Source organism: Schistocerca americana, chromosome 8 (genome assembly GCF_021461395.2).
Source record: "Schistocerca americana isolate TAMUIC-IGC-003095 chromosome 8, iqSchAmer2.1, whole genome shotgun sequence".
Classification (NCBI taxonomy): domain Eukaryota; kingdom Metazoa; phylum Arthropoda; class Insecta; order Orthoptera; family Acrididae; genus Schistocerca; species Schistocerca americana.
Genome location: NC_060126.1, coordinates 449,926,613 through 449,943,812, shown reverse-complemented (window position 1 = coordinate 449,943,812; position 17,200 = coordinate 449,926,613). Strand labels below are relative to the sequence as shown.

Here is a 17,200-nt window from a genome sequence, read left to right as displayed (position 1 = left end):
TCTTGTCCCTTTACTTTTCCTAAAGCCAAACTGATCGTCACCTAGAGCATTCTCAATTTTCTTTTCCATTCTTCTGTATATTATTCTTGTAAGCAGCTTCGATGCATGAGCTGTTAAGCTGATTGTGCGATAATTCTCGCACTTGTCAGCTCTTGCCGTCTTCGGAATTGTGTGGATGATGCTTTTCCGAAAGTCAGATGGTATATCGCCAGACTCATATATTCTACACACCAACGTGAATAGTCGTTTTGTTGCCACTTCCCCCAATGATTTTATAAATTCTGATGGAATGTTATCTATCCCTTCTGCCTTATTTGACCGTAAGTCCTCCAAAGCTCTTTTAAATTCCGATTCTAATACTGGATCCTCTATCTCTTCTAAATCGACTCCTGTTTCTTCTTCTATCACATCAGTCAAATCTTCACCCTCATAGAGGCTTTCAATGTATTGTTTCCACCTATCTGCTCTCTCCTCTGCATTTAACAGTGGAATTCCCACTGCACTCTTAATGTTACCACCGTTGCTTTGAATGTCATCAAAGGTTGTTTTGACTTTCCTGTATGCTGAGTCTGTCCTTCCGACAATCGTATCTTTTTCGATGTCTTCACATTTTTCCTGTAGCCATTTCGTCTTAGCTTCCCTGCACTTCCTATTTATTTCATTCCTCAGCGACTTGTATTTCCGTATTCCTGATTTTCCCGGAACATGTTTGTACTTCTTCCTTTCACCAATCAACTGAAGTATTTCTTCTGTTACCCATGGTTTCTTCGCAGCTACCTTCTTTGTACCTATGTTTTCCTCCCCAACTTCTGTGATGACCCTTTTTAGAGATGTCCATTCCTCTTCAACTGTACTGCCTACTGCGCTATTCCTTATTGTTATGTCTATAGCGTTAGAGAACTTCAAACGTATCTCGTCATTCCTTAGTACTTCCGTATCCAACTTCTTTGCGTGTTGATTCTTCCTGACTAATGTCTTGATCTTCAGCCTACTCTTCATCACTACTATATTGTGATCTGAGTCTATATATGCTCCTGGGTACGCCTTACAATCCAGTATCTGATTTCGGAATCTCTGTCTGACCATGATGTAATCTAATTGAAATCTTACCGTATCTCCCGGCCTTTTCCAAGTATACCTCCTCCTCTTGTGATTCTTGAACAGGATATTCGCTATTACTAGCTGAAACTTGTTACAGAACTCAATTAGTCTTTCTCCTCTTTCATTCCTTGTCCCAAGCCCATATTCTCCTGTAACCTTTTCTTCTACTCCTTCCCCCACAACTGTATTCCAGTCGCCCATGACTATTAGATTTTCGTCCCCCTTTACATACTGCATTACCCTTTCAATATCCTCATACACTTTCTATATCTGTTCATCTTCAGCTTGCGACGTCGGCATCTATACCTGAACTATCGTTGTCGGTGTTGGTCTGCTGTCAATTCTGATTAGAACAACCCGGTCACTGAACTGTTCACAGTAACACACCCTCTGCCCTACCTTCCTATTCATAACGAATGCAACACCTGTTATACCATTTTATGCTGCTGTTGATATTACCCGATACTCATCTGACCAGAAACCCTTGTCTTCCTTCCACTTCACTTCACTGACCCCTACTATATCTAGATTGAGCCTTTGCATTTACCTTTTCAGATTTTCTAGTTTCCCTACCACGTTCAAGCTTCTGACATTCCACGCCCCGACTCGTAGAACGTTATCCTTTCGTTGATTATTCAATCTTTTTCTCATGGTAACCTCCCCCTCGGCAGTCCCCTCCCGGAGATCCGAATGGGGGACTATTCTGGAATCTTTTGCCAATGGAGAGATCATCATGACACTTCTTCAAATACAGGCCACATGTCCTGTGGATACACGTTACATGTCTTTAATGCAGTTGTTTCCATTGCCTTCTGCATCCTCATGTCGTTGCTCCTTGCTAATTCTTCCGCCTTTAGGGGCAATTTCCCACACCTAAGACAAGAGAGTGCCCTGAACTTCTATCCGCTCCTCCGCCCTCTTTGACAAGGCCGTTGGCAGAATGAGGCTGACTTCTTATGCCGGAAGTATTCGGCCGCCAATGCTGATTATTTATCAAAGTTTAGGCAGTGGCGGGGAACGAACCCGGGACCGACGACGTTTTGATTATGAATCAAAGACGTTACCCCTAGACCACCTTTATTTAGGTTAAGTAGTGTGTAAGCTTAGGGATTGATGACCTTAGCAGTTAAGTCCTATAAGATTTCACACACATTCAAACCGATGAAAAATGTTATTTGACTTTTCGGTTACAAATAAAAAGAAATTTGTATTTTCTGTTTCTGGAAACTGAACCTCCAAGCGTTGATTAAATGTTTTATGAAATATTTCATTGTGAACGCATTTTCAAAGCTATAACCGGCATTTGGTTTCTCAGTTAGAAATAAGAAATACACTTTTCACTGTTTTCCGAAATTCAACCCTTATGAGCCGGCCGAAGTGGCCGTGCGGTTAAAGGCGCTGCAGTCTGGAACCGCAGGACCGCTACGGTCGCAGATTCGAATCCTGCCTCGGGCATGGATGTTTGTGATGTCCTTAGGTTAGTTAGGTTTAACTAGTTCTAAGTTCTAGGGGACTAATGACCTCAGCAGTTGAGTCCCATAGTGCTCAGAGCCATTTGAACCATCAACCCTTATGGGGTGAAACAGGGGATGAATTTTTTTTGGAAATATTTAATTATGCAAACATTTTGAAGCTACATTTACGAAAATTTGCATTTGGCTTCTTTGTTAGAAATAAAGAAAATATTGTTTTTGGAGATTCATCTGTTAATGGAGTGACATGGGAGGTGAAATCTGGTTTCTCAGTTAGAAAATGTCGACCATTAACAGGGTAAAATAGTGGGTGAAAAATTTATGGAAGTAATTCATTACTAAAGAACTAGTAAAGTACTTTTGGAGCTACATCTAGGAAAATTGGTATTTGACTTCTCGGTTAAAAATTAAAAAAAAAACACATGTCTCAGTGTCTTTGGAAATTCAATCCCCTGTAGAAGTGAAATAGGGGATGAAACGTCTAATGAAGTTATTTCTGCAGGAAAACGTTTTCAGAGCTAAATCTATGAAAATTTGGATTTGGCTTCTCTGTTCAAAATTAAAAAATATGTCTCACTGTTTATGAAAATTTAAACCCTTAGGGGGCGAAATGGGGGGTGAAAATTATTAATAAACTGTGGCGTTGTATCAAAAATTTTAAAAGCTAAATGTATGAAAAATTGTATTTCACTTCTCAGGTTAAATATAAAGAAATGTGTGTTAGGGGATGAAAGTTCCTATGGAAATATCGTCATAAGAACGCAAAAGGCACACTTAAAGAAGATCTTGGTCTGCATCTACCAGAATCGCGTTTTGGTCAGAAATATATTCGGAAAAGACCATGCTTCTATCGCCTACATCAGCGTGAAAATTTTAGAAGGTGTTGCAATTTGTAAACAACATAAAAATTTGATTCAAGAAAAAGAAAATAAACACACAAACAACGCGAGCGAAGCAGCGGGCGCTAAGCAGGGAATATATATATATATATATATATATATATATATATATATATATATATATATATATATATATCGTAAGTCTCCAGGCTGCAGGCGGGAAAACTCCCCATTTCTAAGACAACTAGACGCTGGTCTTTGACAGTGTTAGGCTAAAATGGAACACCATAAGATTCTGAAGATCCATGCAGAGGGATCGAAATGTCAACCGTGTAGAGGAAACATAATGCGGCCCACTAACCCAGAAGATTTTACCTTCAAACAATAATATTGTTTCACCACTCAGATTTCGTGATTCGGCACTGCAGCTCAGTCGGCCTGAGAAGAGGATATTAGGCCGAGAGTGAGAGAGGGAAGTACTGACAGACGAAGATGGAGATGGACGTGACTCGGTCGTACAAAATATTCTCCAACCACAGTGGGCAACACCGGCAACCCTTTGACGATACGTTGAAAACTATTTATGACTGTTTGCCCCATCAGAGAGATATACCGCCGTGTACTGGAACCACATTGCAGCAGTGTTGTTGGCAACACTATTGCTTCCGCACATTGCCGTAAAATATGGCCGTTGTGAAAGCGTCTTAAGTTATTCGCATTAGTACTTCGCAACCATGGCTTATTAGTAAATAAGTAAATTCACACTTGTCAGCAGCTCCCTTTTTCTTAGAACTGAAACTATTACCGTCTTCAAGAAGTCTGGCGGTATTTTAGCTGACTTATGCAACTTGCTTCCCAGATAACAGTTACGTCATGGCTGGCTCTCCTATGAATCTCAATGATTCTGAGGCAGTGTCGTTTATTCTGGTGGATCTGTTTTGACTTGGATCTTTCAGTGCTCTGTAGAAGTCTCTTATCTTGATCCTTCTTTCATTGTCATAACAATTCCATTCCCCTTATGTAGTCCATCAATATGTTACTTCCACCTTTCAGAAAAATAAAATGTGGCCCAATTACCATAAACTTCCAGAGTGGGATCAGTGAAGCCCCGTACTCACCATTCTACTTGCCAGGGCATGTCCTGGTGCACTTGGCCGTTTCTCCGTCATCGTCACAGACGCACCTGCTGCACTTCCTCAGGAACGTAGTCCCAGGCGGGCATCTCGCCTCTGTGGAAGAAGAAGAACAACAAGACGAATGTGACAACAACAATTACTAAATTTTAATATGCCGAACATGCAAGACGGCTGTACTCATAATCATGTAAACAGAACACAGCACGTCGTTTTTAACGAAGAGAAATCTTCATACATAAAAGTAGGACTCGCCTGTAGGAAGTGGTAGAAACCTTTAGTATTTTTTTTTAATTTTTTGTTTTGTGGAGACTTAACTGCTAAGGTTGTCAGTCCCTAAGCTTACAACTACTTAACCTAAATTATCCTAAGGACAAACACACACACCCATGCCCGAGGGAGGACTCGAACCTCCGCCGGGACCAGCCGCACAGTCCATGACTGCAGTGCCCGAGGCCGGCCGGTGTGGGCGAGCGGTTCTAGGCGCTACAGTCTGGAACCGCGCGACCGCTACGTCGGCAGGCTCGAATCCTGCCTCGGGCATGGATGTGTGTGATGTCCTTAGGTTAGTTAGGTTTAAGTAGTTCTAAGTTCTAGGGGACTGATGACCTTAGAAGTTAAGTCCCATAGTGCTCAGAGCCATTTGAACCAATTTTGCAGCGCCCGAGACCGCTCGGCTAATCCCGCGCGGCAAACCGTTTGTACTTACAGTTTATATAACGGTGTTAGGGGCGTAAGTGCAGATATTGTGATCATTGGTACCTTAATATAAACCCAATTCAGTGTGTTAGTTGTTTTTTTCTCTGCATTTAACAGTCTTCCCACAAATACGTCAAATAATTTACTACCCGATGTTTTCTGCAGAGCTTTAACCGCACCACTAAATGCACTATGGCTGTCAGTACAGACTGTTTTGCGTCCATTAGTGAACACTTCTAACACCTGACCTACTGCCCAGGGGAAAAATAAGCATTAATGGACTGCTCTTGCCACATGTGTTTGGGAGTACTATCTGTTGTGACCAGTCGATACTACTGTCGTCCAGCCACACCTGTGGGTTCTGTGATTGGTCCGGGAGAAGACTCATCAAAATAGGACATACGAAATATTAGTTCACTTTATTACATCAATGAATAAAATATTTACTTAACTTTCACACACTTCTTCGCCACAGGAGTACTGGATAATTTACAATTGTCATGGACAGATAAAGTATCACTTGACGCACTAATTAACAAACTGTTGTCTTAAGGTACAATGTTCAACATTAACAGCTCTACAAGTTCATCTGAAACTTTATAACTGTATCTGTCCTACTCTATGATGTTGACTGTTGTAGTTGAGGTCTCGAACCGGGCGAGGTCCTGCGTGCTCGACTCTATGTTGTTCTCAGTGCGAGGGTGCCGCTACTGCGAGGGAGACGTGGTCTTCTGGAGCGCCTCCCATAACCCGTCGTTGAGTATTGCAGCGAGCACTCGCTATCTGTGTTATCACTCCGCGTTACCATCTTTGGCGTCACACCATGATCTATGTACGTTACAGACTAACCAACCTAAAAACATATGAGTTTTAATAGCTATAGTTTTTAGTCTGCAAATGAAGTAAATACTGATGCAGTGTTGCTCAGTACACTGCCCTTAGTCGCTAACAGAGATATCTGCACTTACACCCATAACACTCTCCATAAATGACTATGTTGATAACTTCGAATGCTCCATGTGGCTCTTCGCAGATCATGCTCTTTTATCTGGAGAAATCGCTATACTAGAATACTACCGTGAGGTGACAAAAGTCAAACATACGAGTTCTAACCGCTATAGTTTTTATTCTGCAAATGAAGTTAGTACTGATGCAATGTTGTGGGATATCACCCAACATAGTGTCAGACTTCCTTTTGCTCGGAGTAGTGCTGGGACACGACACGTCGTGGACGCAAGTCATCTGATGACCCCTGCAGAAATATTGAGCCATGCTGCCTCTATAACCGTCCATCATTGCGGAAGTGTTAACAAGGCGGGATTTTGTACGTAAACTGACCTCTCGATTACGTCACATAAATGATCGATGGGAGATGTGGATGGTCAAATCATTCACTCAAATTGTCGAGAATGTTCTTTAAATCAATCGCGAACAAGCGTGCGCCAGTGACATGACGCATTGTCATCCAAAAAAAATCCATCGTTGTTTGGGAACACAACAATTTCCAGTCAATGATCGCTTCAGTTGGAACAGCGAACCCACTCCATTCCATGTAAACACAGTCCACATCATTATGGAGCCACCACCAGATTGTACAGTGTCTAGTTGATTACTCGGGTCTACGGCTTCGTGAGTTTTGTGCCGCACTCGAACCCTACGATAAGCTTCTGCTAACTGAGATCGAGACCCATCCGACCGGGCCTTGGTTTTTCAGTAGTCCAGAGTCCAACCGATATGGTCACGAGGCCAGCAGAGGTGCTGCAGATGATGTCTAGCTTCTAGCAAACGTACTGGTGTGGGTCGTCAGCAGTCATGGCCCATTAACGCCTAATTTGACCGCGTTGTCCTAACGGATACTTTGTCCAACGTCCCACGTTGATTTCCGCAGTTATTTCACGCAGTGTTGCTTGTCTGTTAGCACTGACAACTCTAAGCAAACGCTGCTGCTCTCGAGCGTTAAGTGAAGTCCGTCGGCAATTGCGTTGTCCGTGGTGAGAGGTAGTGCCTGGAATTTGGTCTTCTCGGCACAGTCGTGACACGGTGGATTTCGAAATATTCAATTCCCCAACGATTTCAGAAACGTGATGTCACAAGCGACTATTCCCAACTACCATCATGTCTGATTCCGTTGGGAACCGTGTGCACCACGACCGTATTTTTGTCGATGTACACACATAAAAAAAAGTTTTGCATTGCCTTGGTTCCAAGAGTTCAGAAACCTGTACAGAAAATTGGAATAGAGATAAAAATAAACATCATTTCCACGCTTTTTATTGCTCTTGAAAAACGCACATTGCATGTTGTACCACCGTACAGCGATACCTTCAGAGCTGGTGGTCCAGATCGCTGTACACACCGGCACCTCTAATACTCAGTAGCACGTCCTCTTGCATTGACGCATGCCTGTATTCGTCGTGGCATGCTATCCACAAGTTCATCAAGGTTCATATTGTCCTACTCCTCAAGGGCAACTCAGCGAAGATCCCTCAGAGTGGTTGTTGGGTCACGTCGTCCATAAACAGCCATTTTCAATCCATCCCAGGCATGTTCGATAGGGTTCATGTCCGGAGAACATGCTGGCCACTCTAGTAGAGCGATGTCGTTATCCTGAAGGAAGTCATTCACAAGATATGCACGATGGGGGAGAGAATTGTCCATGAAGACGAATGCCTCGCCAGTATGCCACCCATATGGTTGCACTATCGTTGGGAGGATGGCATTCACGTATCGTAGAGCCATTACGACGCCTTCCATGACCACCAGTAGCGTACGTCGGCCCCACATAAAGCCGCCCCAAAACAGGAGGGGACCTCCACCTTGCTGCACTCGCTGGATAGTGTGTCTAAGGCGTTCAGCCTGACTGGGTTGCCTCCAAACACGTCTCCGACGGTTGTCTTGTTGAAGGCGTATGCGACACTCATCGGTGAAGAGAAAGTGATACCAATCCTGAGCGGTCCATCCGGCATGTTGTTGGGCTCATCTGTACCGCGCTGCATGGTGTCGTGGCTGTAAAGATGGACCTCGCCACGGACGTCGGGAGTGAAATTGAGAATCATGCAGCCAATTGCGCACAGTTTGAGTCGTAACACGACATGCTGTCGCTACACGAAAAGCATTATTCAACATGGTGGAGTTGCTGACCGGGTTCCTCCGAGCCGTAATCCGTATGTAGCGGTCATCCACTGCAGTAGTAGCCCTTGGGCGGCCTGAGCGAAGTATGTCATCGACAGTTCCTCTCTCTTTGTATCTCCTCCATGTCCGAACAACATCGCTTTGGTTCACTCCGAGACGCCTGGACACTTCCTTATTGAGAGCTCTTCCTGGCACAAAGTAACAATGCGGTCGCGATCGAATAGCGGATTGACCGTCTAGGAATGACTGAACTCCAGACAACACCATCCGTGTACCTCCTTCCTGGTGGAATGACTAGAACAGATCGGCTGTCGGACCTCCTCCGTCTAATTGGCGCTTCTCGTGCATGGTTGTTTACATCTTTGGGCGGGTTTAGTGACATCTCAGAACAATCAAAGGGACTATGTCTCTGATAGAATATCCACAGTCAACGTCTATATTCAAGAATTCTGGGAACCGGGTTGATGTAAAACTTTTGTTGATGTGTGTATTTTGGACAGATGGCATCATCGGTCGTAAATGTTGAAATCACTTATTTCACAGATCTATTTCGGTCAGGTCAGTGCAAACTATTCGAACCTTGCAGGCCCATATCATAATAACAAAAATTTTTCTATGAGGTGTAACAAGTACTTTGATTTTTACTCCCAACAGATATTCAGTTTTACTGCCTACAATAATTTTGAAATTACAGACAGGCCTCTCTTGTGACCTCAGCAGTTGCCGATCCGACACGCATGTTGGATCGGCAACGCTCTTCAGCGTTCAAAGTCTGTTAATACCTGTCGTACGGTTATACTAACGTCGGAAACGTCTTCACATGAAATTTCAGCCACGCCAATGCACTGTCCTTTTATACCGTGCGTATGTGATATCTGTATATGTGCGTATCGCTTTTCCAGGAGTTTATTACCTCAGTATTCTGGAAGAAATTCATCACGGAGAATGTAAAGAAGATATGCACAAAAGCAGCGCTACGATTTCGTTTACTAGTTACGAAACGTCATCCAATTCAAATGTTAAGGGAGGCGTTACTTATCCCGATGCATATATTTCGCGAAGAGACTATGGAGGTGAAACTAGGAAGACTAACACCTGTCGTTCTTGATGCACATCTCGACTGGAACTGGAGGAGGGAGGAAGTGACAGTGGTAGACAAAGCGCCGTGCGCCACACGCCCTGCCGCGGCTTATGGAGCATGGGTGTAGAGTAGATGTGTATTCGCTTATCTTATAACAAGTTAAACCTGACATGGCTCATTTTTACACTACGTATACCTACGTGGGTTTACAGAGAAACGGTGTCAGGTCGTAATATAAAATTTGTTGCAATAATTTATTCTAGACTTCTCGTTGTACTCAGGCGATCTCGCTGTACTCAGGCGACTTTTCGACCTCAAATGGTTGGAGTAGACTCTAAACTTTTCGGGAGTTGTCGCATATATACTGAAGCGCCAAAGAAACAGTTATAGGCATGCGTATTCAAATACAGAGATATGTAAACAGGCACAATACGCGCTGCGGTCGGCAAAGTCTATATAAGATAATTGTCTGGCTCAGTTGTTGGATCGGTTACTGCTACTACAATGGCAGTGAGTTGGAACGTGGTGTTATAGTCGGCGCGCGAGCGAAGGGATACAGCAGCTCCGAGGTATCGATGAAGTGGTGATTTTCCTGTACGACCATTTCAAGAGTGTACCGTGAATATCATGAATCGGGTAAAACATCAAATCACCGACGTCGCTGCTGTCGGAAAAAGATCCTGCAAGAAGGAGACCAACGACGACTTAAGATAGTCGTTAAACGTGACAGAAATTCTACCCTTCCGCAAATTGCTGCAGATTTTAATCCTGGGCCATCAACATGTGTCAACGTGCGAATCATTCAATGAAACATAATAGATCTTTCGGAGCCGAAGACCCAATTGCGTATCCTTGATGACTGCACGACACAAAGCTTTATTCCTCAACTGTGCCCGTCAACATCGACATTGGAGTGTTGATGACTGGAAACATGTTGCCTGGTCGGACGAGTCTCGATTCAAATTGTATCGAGCGGATGGACGTGTACGGGTATGGAGACAACGCCATGAATCCATGGACCCCGCATGCCAGGTGGGGACTGTTGAAGCTAGTGGAGAGTCTATAATGGTGTGAGGCGTGTGCAGTTGGAGTGATATGGGACACCTAATACGTCTAGATACGACTGTGACAGGTGACACGTACGTTAGCATCCTGTCTGATCATCTGCATCTGTTAATATCTATTGCGCATTCTGACGGACTTGGAGAAATTTCAGCTGGACAATGCGACACCCCACACGTCCAGAACTGCTATAGAGTGGCTGCAGGAGCACTCTTCTGAAATTAAACACTACCGCTAGGCACCAAACTCCCCCAGACATGAACATTATTAAGCATATCTGGGATGCCTTGAAACGTGATGTCCAGAAGAGATCTCCAACCCTCGTACTCTTTCCGGTTTATGGACAGTCCTGCACGATTCGTGGTATCAGTTTCCTCCATCACTACTTCAGAAATCAGTCGAGTCCGTACCACGTGGCGTTGCGGCACTTGTGCGTGCTCGCGGGGGCCCTACAAGATATTACGCAGGTGTACCACTTTCTTTAGCTCTTTAGTGTATATCTCCCTCCTTAACTTTTTAACATACGTCAAAGTTTTTATATGATTTCTAATTTATGGTATGATGTTCACGTAACTTATGCAAATATTTTATCCTGTAACACCTGTTATAATTTTATGTCGACAAGAGCCTCTACCTGTGGGCATTTACTAGTGAGCATTCACTCTGAATTACGATATAACTAAACTGGCTGCTGTGTAAAACCATGGCTTCAGATAACTCTTTTTTTGTCAATTTTATATATGAGAAGAGCCGCTCGGCCTCATCTAATCTAATGCACCATCATGTGACGTAACAAGGCCCACTCCTTCTGAGGAAGATATTTTTAGAAATATCTAAACCTGTGTCAAGGGCTAGTAAACCTTTGTTTTGCAACTGGTTGGCTGATTTTTTAACCTCTTCAGAATCATGGCAAATCTAAACCTGGATGGCCTGACGCGCTTTTGAACCGTTGCCCTACAGAATGCGTGCCCAGCATGCTAAGCACTGCGCCACCTCGCTCGGTCCCAAGGAACTTAGCTGAAGCCATAGAAACTGCGACGGCATTGTAAGGGATAGAGAGTGTGACCCGAGTTCGGGATAGAAAAAGAATTTTCACAGCAGGTTCAAAATGGTTCAAATGGCTCTGAGCACTATGGGACTTAACTACTGAGGTCATCAGTCCCCTAGAACTTAGAACTACTTAAACCTAACTAACCTAAGGACATCACACACATCCATGCCCGAGGCAGGATTCGAACCTGCGACCGTAGCGGTCACGCGGTTCCAATCTGACGCGCTTAGAACCGCACGGCCACACCGGCCGGCTTCACAGCAGGTGTTAGGTGTTATGGGTGTGTAGCAATAGGTCAGATGCAGTGGGAACGCGATGAATCAAAACGTAAGAAATGTAGATGAACAGAGTATAGTGAACGAAATTACAGGCAAGGGTTTAAGAAGGGATCTTGTAAGGTGACAAAGAGTGGAAATACTCCGCAATGGGAGCTCCGGAAATGCTGTGTGATGCTCTAGCCAAAACGTGTGCAGTGGCGGAATTTTGCTTGGATGACTTAGGGGATGGAAGGAACGTAAAATTTCGTTGGGGACAGGTTTGCAGGTGTCTGTGGTAAGTTAGGTCCTCATGGGAGAAATGAGGTTGTGCCCACCACGATGTAGGTTAAGTGGAGGGAGTGGAAATAACGCGCTTACATTGGATTGAGTGGTACTGAGTTTTTAGGTTGGACCGAAGAATTTCAAAGTCTGTGGATTTGTCCTACATAGGCGATGATTATTGCACTATCTCGGGGATGGATATTTTCATTAAAGTCACGCTAAAACTGACCCTTATCAGTGTATGGTAGAATTTGATGGGAAGCTGCTGACAGACTCACACCGCTGCAAGATTTGGCCCTGGAGCTGTAATGTATTGTAAGGTACGAGAAAGCTACTACGGTAGAGTGTAGGAACTGATTTGCTGATAAGTTTGTGTTCTAGAACCACTACAAGAAAATGAGGATTTTTATAAGGGACTGTGCTTCATATGTAGAAGTTTTGTATGCACACGATTTATACGGTGAACATGTAGGGCCCATAACTGTGGGACACAAACATGGAACTGTGTAAACGGCCGATGGTCGCCAGCTGGGAGATATAACAGGAAGCTGCTTTATAATTCAGACCCTAAGCTTAAGCAAGCCACCAGTTTAGCTGCGAAATGGACACAGTACTACCATGCGGCTCATTTCAGTACAGCGTATTCCACTTGCAACGTGCAGTGACCAGCGAATAATGCAGATGACGCAATTGCAACAGACAAAGCACTATCAGGTCAGCTAAGCGTTACGGGACATTTGGTAAACGAAACACAGCCAGAATTAAAAGTAATTTGCCTGTGGATCTTCTCTGGCGAGCAATAATGTGTGCAAAGTAGCTCACGGAATGTAGGTTTCAAAGCTGTGGCGTTTGTTTCTTTTGTAGATTAAAATAACATGAAAAATGCACTATGACCTTTCCTTTATATGTCTGTGGGCCATCTCAGGAGAAGTATTACGTCCAAAGCACATACACGTGCAAGACATTTTATACTGCTGATGTACACTCCTGGAAATTGAAATAAGAACACCGTGAATTCATTGTCCCAGGAAGGGGAAACTTTATTGACACATTCCTGGTGTCAGATACATCACATGATCACACTGACAGAACCACAGGCACATAGACACAGGCAACAGAGCATGCACAATGTCGGCACTAGTACAGTGTATATCCACCTTTCGCAGCAATGCAGGCTGCTATTCTCCCATGGAGACGATCGTAGAGATGCTGGATGTAGTCCTGTGGAACGGCTTGCCATGCTATTTCCACCTGGCGCCTCAGTTGGACCAGCGTTCGTGCTGGACGTGCAGACCGCGTGAGACGACGCTTCATCCAGTCCCAAACATGCTCAATGGGGGACAGATCCGGAGATCTTGCTGGCCAGGGTAGTTGACGTACACCTTCTAGAGCACGTTGGGTGGCACGGGATACATGCGGACGTGCATTGTCCTGTTGGAACAGCAAGTTCCCTTGCCGGTCTAGGAATGGTAGGACGATGGGTTCGATGACGGTTTGGATGTACCGTGCACTATTCAGTGTCCCCTCGACGATCACCAGTGGTGTATGGCCAGTGTAGGAGATCGCTCCCCACACCATGATGCCGGGTGTTGACCCTGTGTGCCTCGGTCGTATGCAGTCCTGATTGTGGCGCTCACCTGCACGGCGCCAAACACGCATACGACCATCATTGGCACCAAGGCAGAAGCGACTCTCATCGCTGAAGACGACACGTCTCCATTCGTCCCTCCATTCACGCCTGTCGCGACACTACTGGAGGCGGGCTGCACGATGTTGGGGCGTGAGCGGAAGACGGCCTCACGGTGTGCGGGACCGTAGCCCAGCTTCATGGAGACGGTTGCGAATGGTCCTCGCCGATACCCCAGGAGCAACAGTGTCCCTAATTTGCTGGGAAGTGGCGGTGCGGTCCCCTACGGCACTGCGTAGGATCCTACGGTCTTGGCGTGCATCCGTGCGTCGCTGCGGTCCGGTCCCAGGTCGACGGGCACGTGCACCTTCCGCCGACCACTGGCGAAAACATCGATGTACTGTGGAGACCTCACGCCCCACGTGTTGAGCAATTCGGCGGTACGTCCACCCGGCCTCCCGCATGCCCACTATACGCCCTCGCTCAAAGTCCGTCAACTGCACATACGGTTCACGTCCACGCTGTCGCGGCATGCTACCAGTGTTAAAGACTGCGATAGAGCTCCGTATGCCACGGCAAACTGGCTTACACTGACGGCGGCGGTGCACAAATGCTGCGCAGCTAGCGCCATTCGACGGCCAACACCGCGGTTCCTGGTGTGTCCGCTGTGCCGTGCGTGTGATCATTGCTTGTACAGCCCTCTCGCAGTGTCCGGAGCAAGTATGGTGGGTCTGACACACCGGTGTCAATGTGTTCTTTTTTCCATTTCCAGGAGTGTACAAGATCATTTCTTTTACTGAAACTAAACGAAAACAGTTAAACTAAGGTACCATGGAAAATAGATAAAGTGATAATAAATAAATACGTTGAAGACTAGGTGCTTACGTCACGAATATTGTTTAGACTTTAAGAGTGACAGTGTTATGAGCGTGTTTAGCGTCATGTGTTGTGTTCTATGACGAACTTGACGCAACTGCTCAAATGACTTACGAGAATTCAGAGTTGACGAGTTTCCGTTCCCCTCGGCCAAGGTTATACGCTACTGGTACTTCACAGAGACACAACAGGGCATACTTGCAAATTTACCCTTCGATAAGATCCATATATAAAGACCATTGCGTGACTACAGAGAATTAGACATAACGAAACGCAAAATAGTGTAACGTAGTGGTTTATTGTGGCACGGTGTAGGATCACGTTACAGTATGGAATGCAGGTTTTCCTGTTATCGTTTTCGGTAAATCCGACGCTCATGGCAGTTAACTGGTGAAATATTTAATCGGTGGCTTCTGTTATTTAGGACCGATATTGAAAATAGACAGTTGACATCAATATCAGGAACGGACACCTGATTATACACGTTAGGAGCACGTCATTACACGGCTGTTGTCATGTTCTACGTCCCAAAAACATTTAAGGTGCATGTCGATCTTTATCTGCTAAGCGGCAGAAGGGAAGGAATTTGCAACTGCACATTAGTTATAAATACTTGTCTGTGAGCTCTGCTGTGTAGTACAGTACTGTAAGCTGAATATTCATGTCGTACAATCAATAAAAATACGTACACTATAAACAGACGACATTTAGTTACCTTCACAAACATTTGTTGTGAAGAAAGAAAATTTTTATTCTGGTGACCATCGTTAACAAGTTGATTAAAATATTCAAATGTATGTTAGTAAATAAAGTTTAAATTTGTACCGGAATATTTCAGATACAATTACATTCATTATCCACAACTTTGGAGTTACTCTTATTTTTCGTGTTCCTAAATCGATTGCATGTTCTTGATATAATGCATAACGTGAAAGCATAAATAAGTCAATGTGTTCATGGCAGAACTAGTAATTTATTTGTGCTTATGCCATATTTTAGAACATATGGTAATCAAAATAGCTTTATATTAGTGACTACATTTAAACTCAACGTAAAAAATTCAGTGAATCCAAAAAATAACTTTTATAAGACATAAAGTCACTTGATAGAAAGAGCGTGTAAATTTCAAAACCAGTAATACAAAAGCTGCCCAAGTGGAGCAGTTAGTATCCAAAAATTTATGAAGGTTCTAAAATTATTAACGCACGTAAGCTGCTGAAGTTAGCCTGTAGAAAGTTTAGGACAATTGCTATCATCCAACCAGCGTGCTATTATTTCGAAATATTTTGTGAACAAAATATTCTTCGATCGCTGAAATCAGCAAATAATGTTATTATACTAGCGCTAGCAGACACTCTTTTAAGTGCTTGTGAAAGTGTCTCACTCCAGGAAAAAGAAGATTTAGGCCATCTACGTGAAACCTTACATCAAAGATGTTTAATCAGTTCAGTACGTAGCAAATAATAATGCTTCTCATTCTGACGTGAACTTTCGATTAGTGCAACACATTTCATCTCTTGGTAAATAAGCTAGGTAGTCAGACGAACATTGTTACAAGTCTCATGTAAGAACGTCTGTTGTAATACATATAGTATTTTGAATATTCTACTCGGTCTTTTTTATTTAAGATGTTCAGATTTACATAATGTAGTAATTTAGGAGTCGTAGAACACCATCCTCGGACGTCCGTATGGCTGTCCAAATCAACTGTGGAACACATCCAGCATCTCACATTGTAGCATGACCTTGGAAACCATCTTTAAATACAGACTATTCAAGAAGATTGTGGTAACATTCACACTGCAGTCGACACAGAGACTCCTCTCTAATAGAGTCGGTCTGATAATAGAGCTATATAATTCAGAAATCATCGTAAAGACAGCCGAGTGGACATTTTAAAATCTGTATTATTAGTAGATAAACTTAGTGACCAAGAGGTCTACCTGGAAAGGTGAATAGAACAAACAAATACTATCCGTTGTGCAATAACGTCACTAACATCATAAACAATCTAGAGTTGAATGATCTATTATTCAGTTATGTAGTATTGTGTGATACAAACAAAGAAAACTTTGTTCGGAACTTGATGGCAAATTAAAACTGTGCAGAACCAGGACTCGAGCATGGAACCTTCTCCTTCAGCGGACAAATTTTCTACCGAGGTTTCTTTCCGATCTGTTTCCTCGTCGTTATATCGTCAGTGGTTCTTTGCAGGTGTCGCATTAAATATGTCAAGTTCTCTCGATGAGAACTTAACTCAATTTTTTTTACGACAAGGGGTGGCCAATCCCACGACAGAACACGCTGAGCTACTGTGCTGCCGGTGAGCTACCCAAAAACGACTCACGACCAGCCTTCACCGTCTTGCTTCCGGCAGTACCTCAGCTCCTACCTTCCAAACATCACAGAAGTTCTACTGCAACCTTATGGGACTAGCTGTCGTGGAAGAAAGGATATCGCGGAGGTATGGCATAGCCACAGCCTTGGGGATCGTTTTCATAATGAATTTTCAACTCTGTAAATTTGTGAGGGCGGATGGAGATTCATACTTGGATAGCTCAGCCGGTGGAGCGCTTTCCTGTGGATCT

At 44.0% G+C, this 17,200-nt stretch overlaps 1 protein-coding gene across 1 annotated transcript in view; it reads right to left on the bottom strand.

Moving 5' to 3' along the window:
* Positions 1 to 4,530: 4,530 nt before the first annotated feature.
* Positions 4,531 to 17,200, bottom strand: part of LOC124545914 — a 44,114-nt gene continuing 31,444 nt past the window's right edge. Inside the window, exon 4 of the mRNA XM_047124874.1 lies at positions 4,531 to 4,641. Within this exon, the coding sequence (XP_046980830.1) occupies positions 4,584 to 4,641 (58 nt within the window). The 3' untranslated portion in view covers positions 4,531 to 4,583. The remainder of the gene's footprint in view (positions 4,642 to 17,200) is intronic.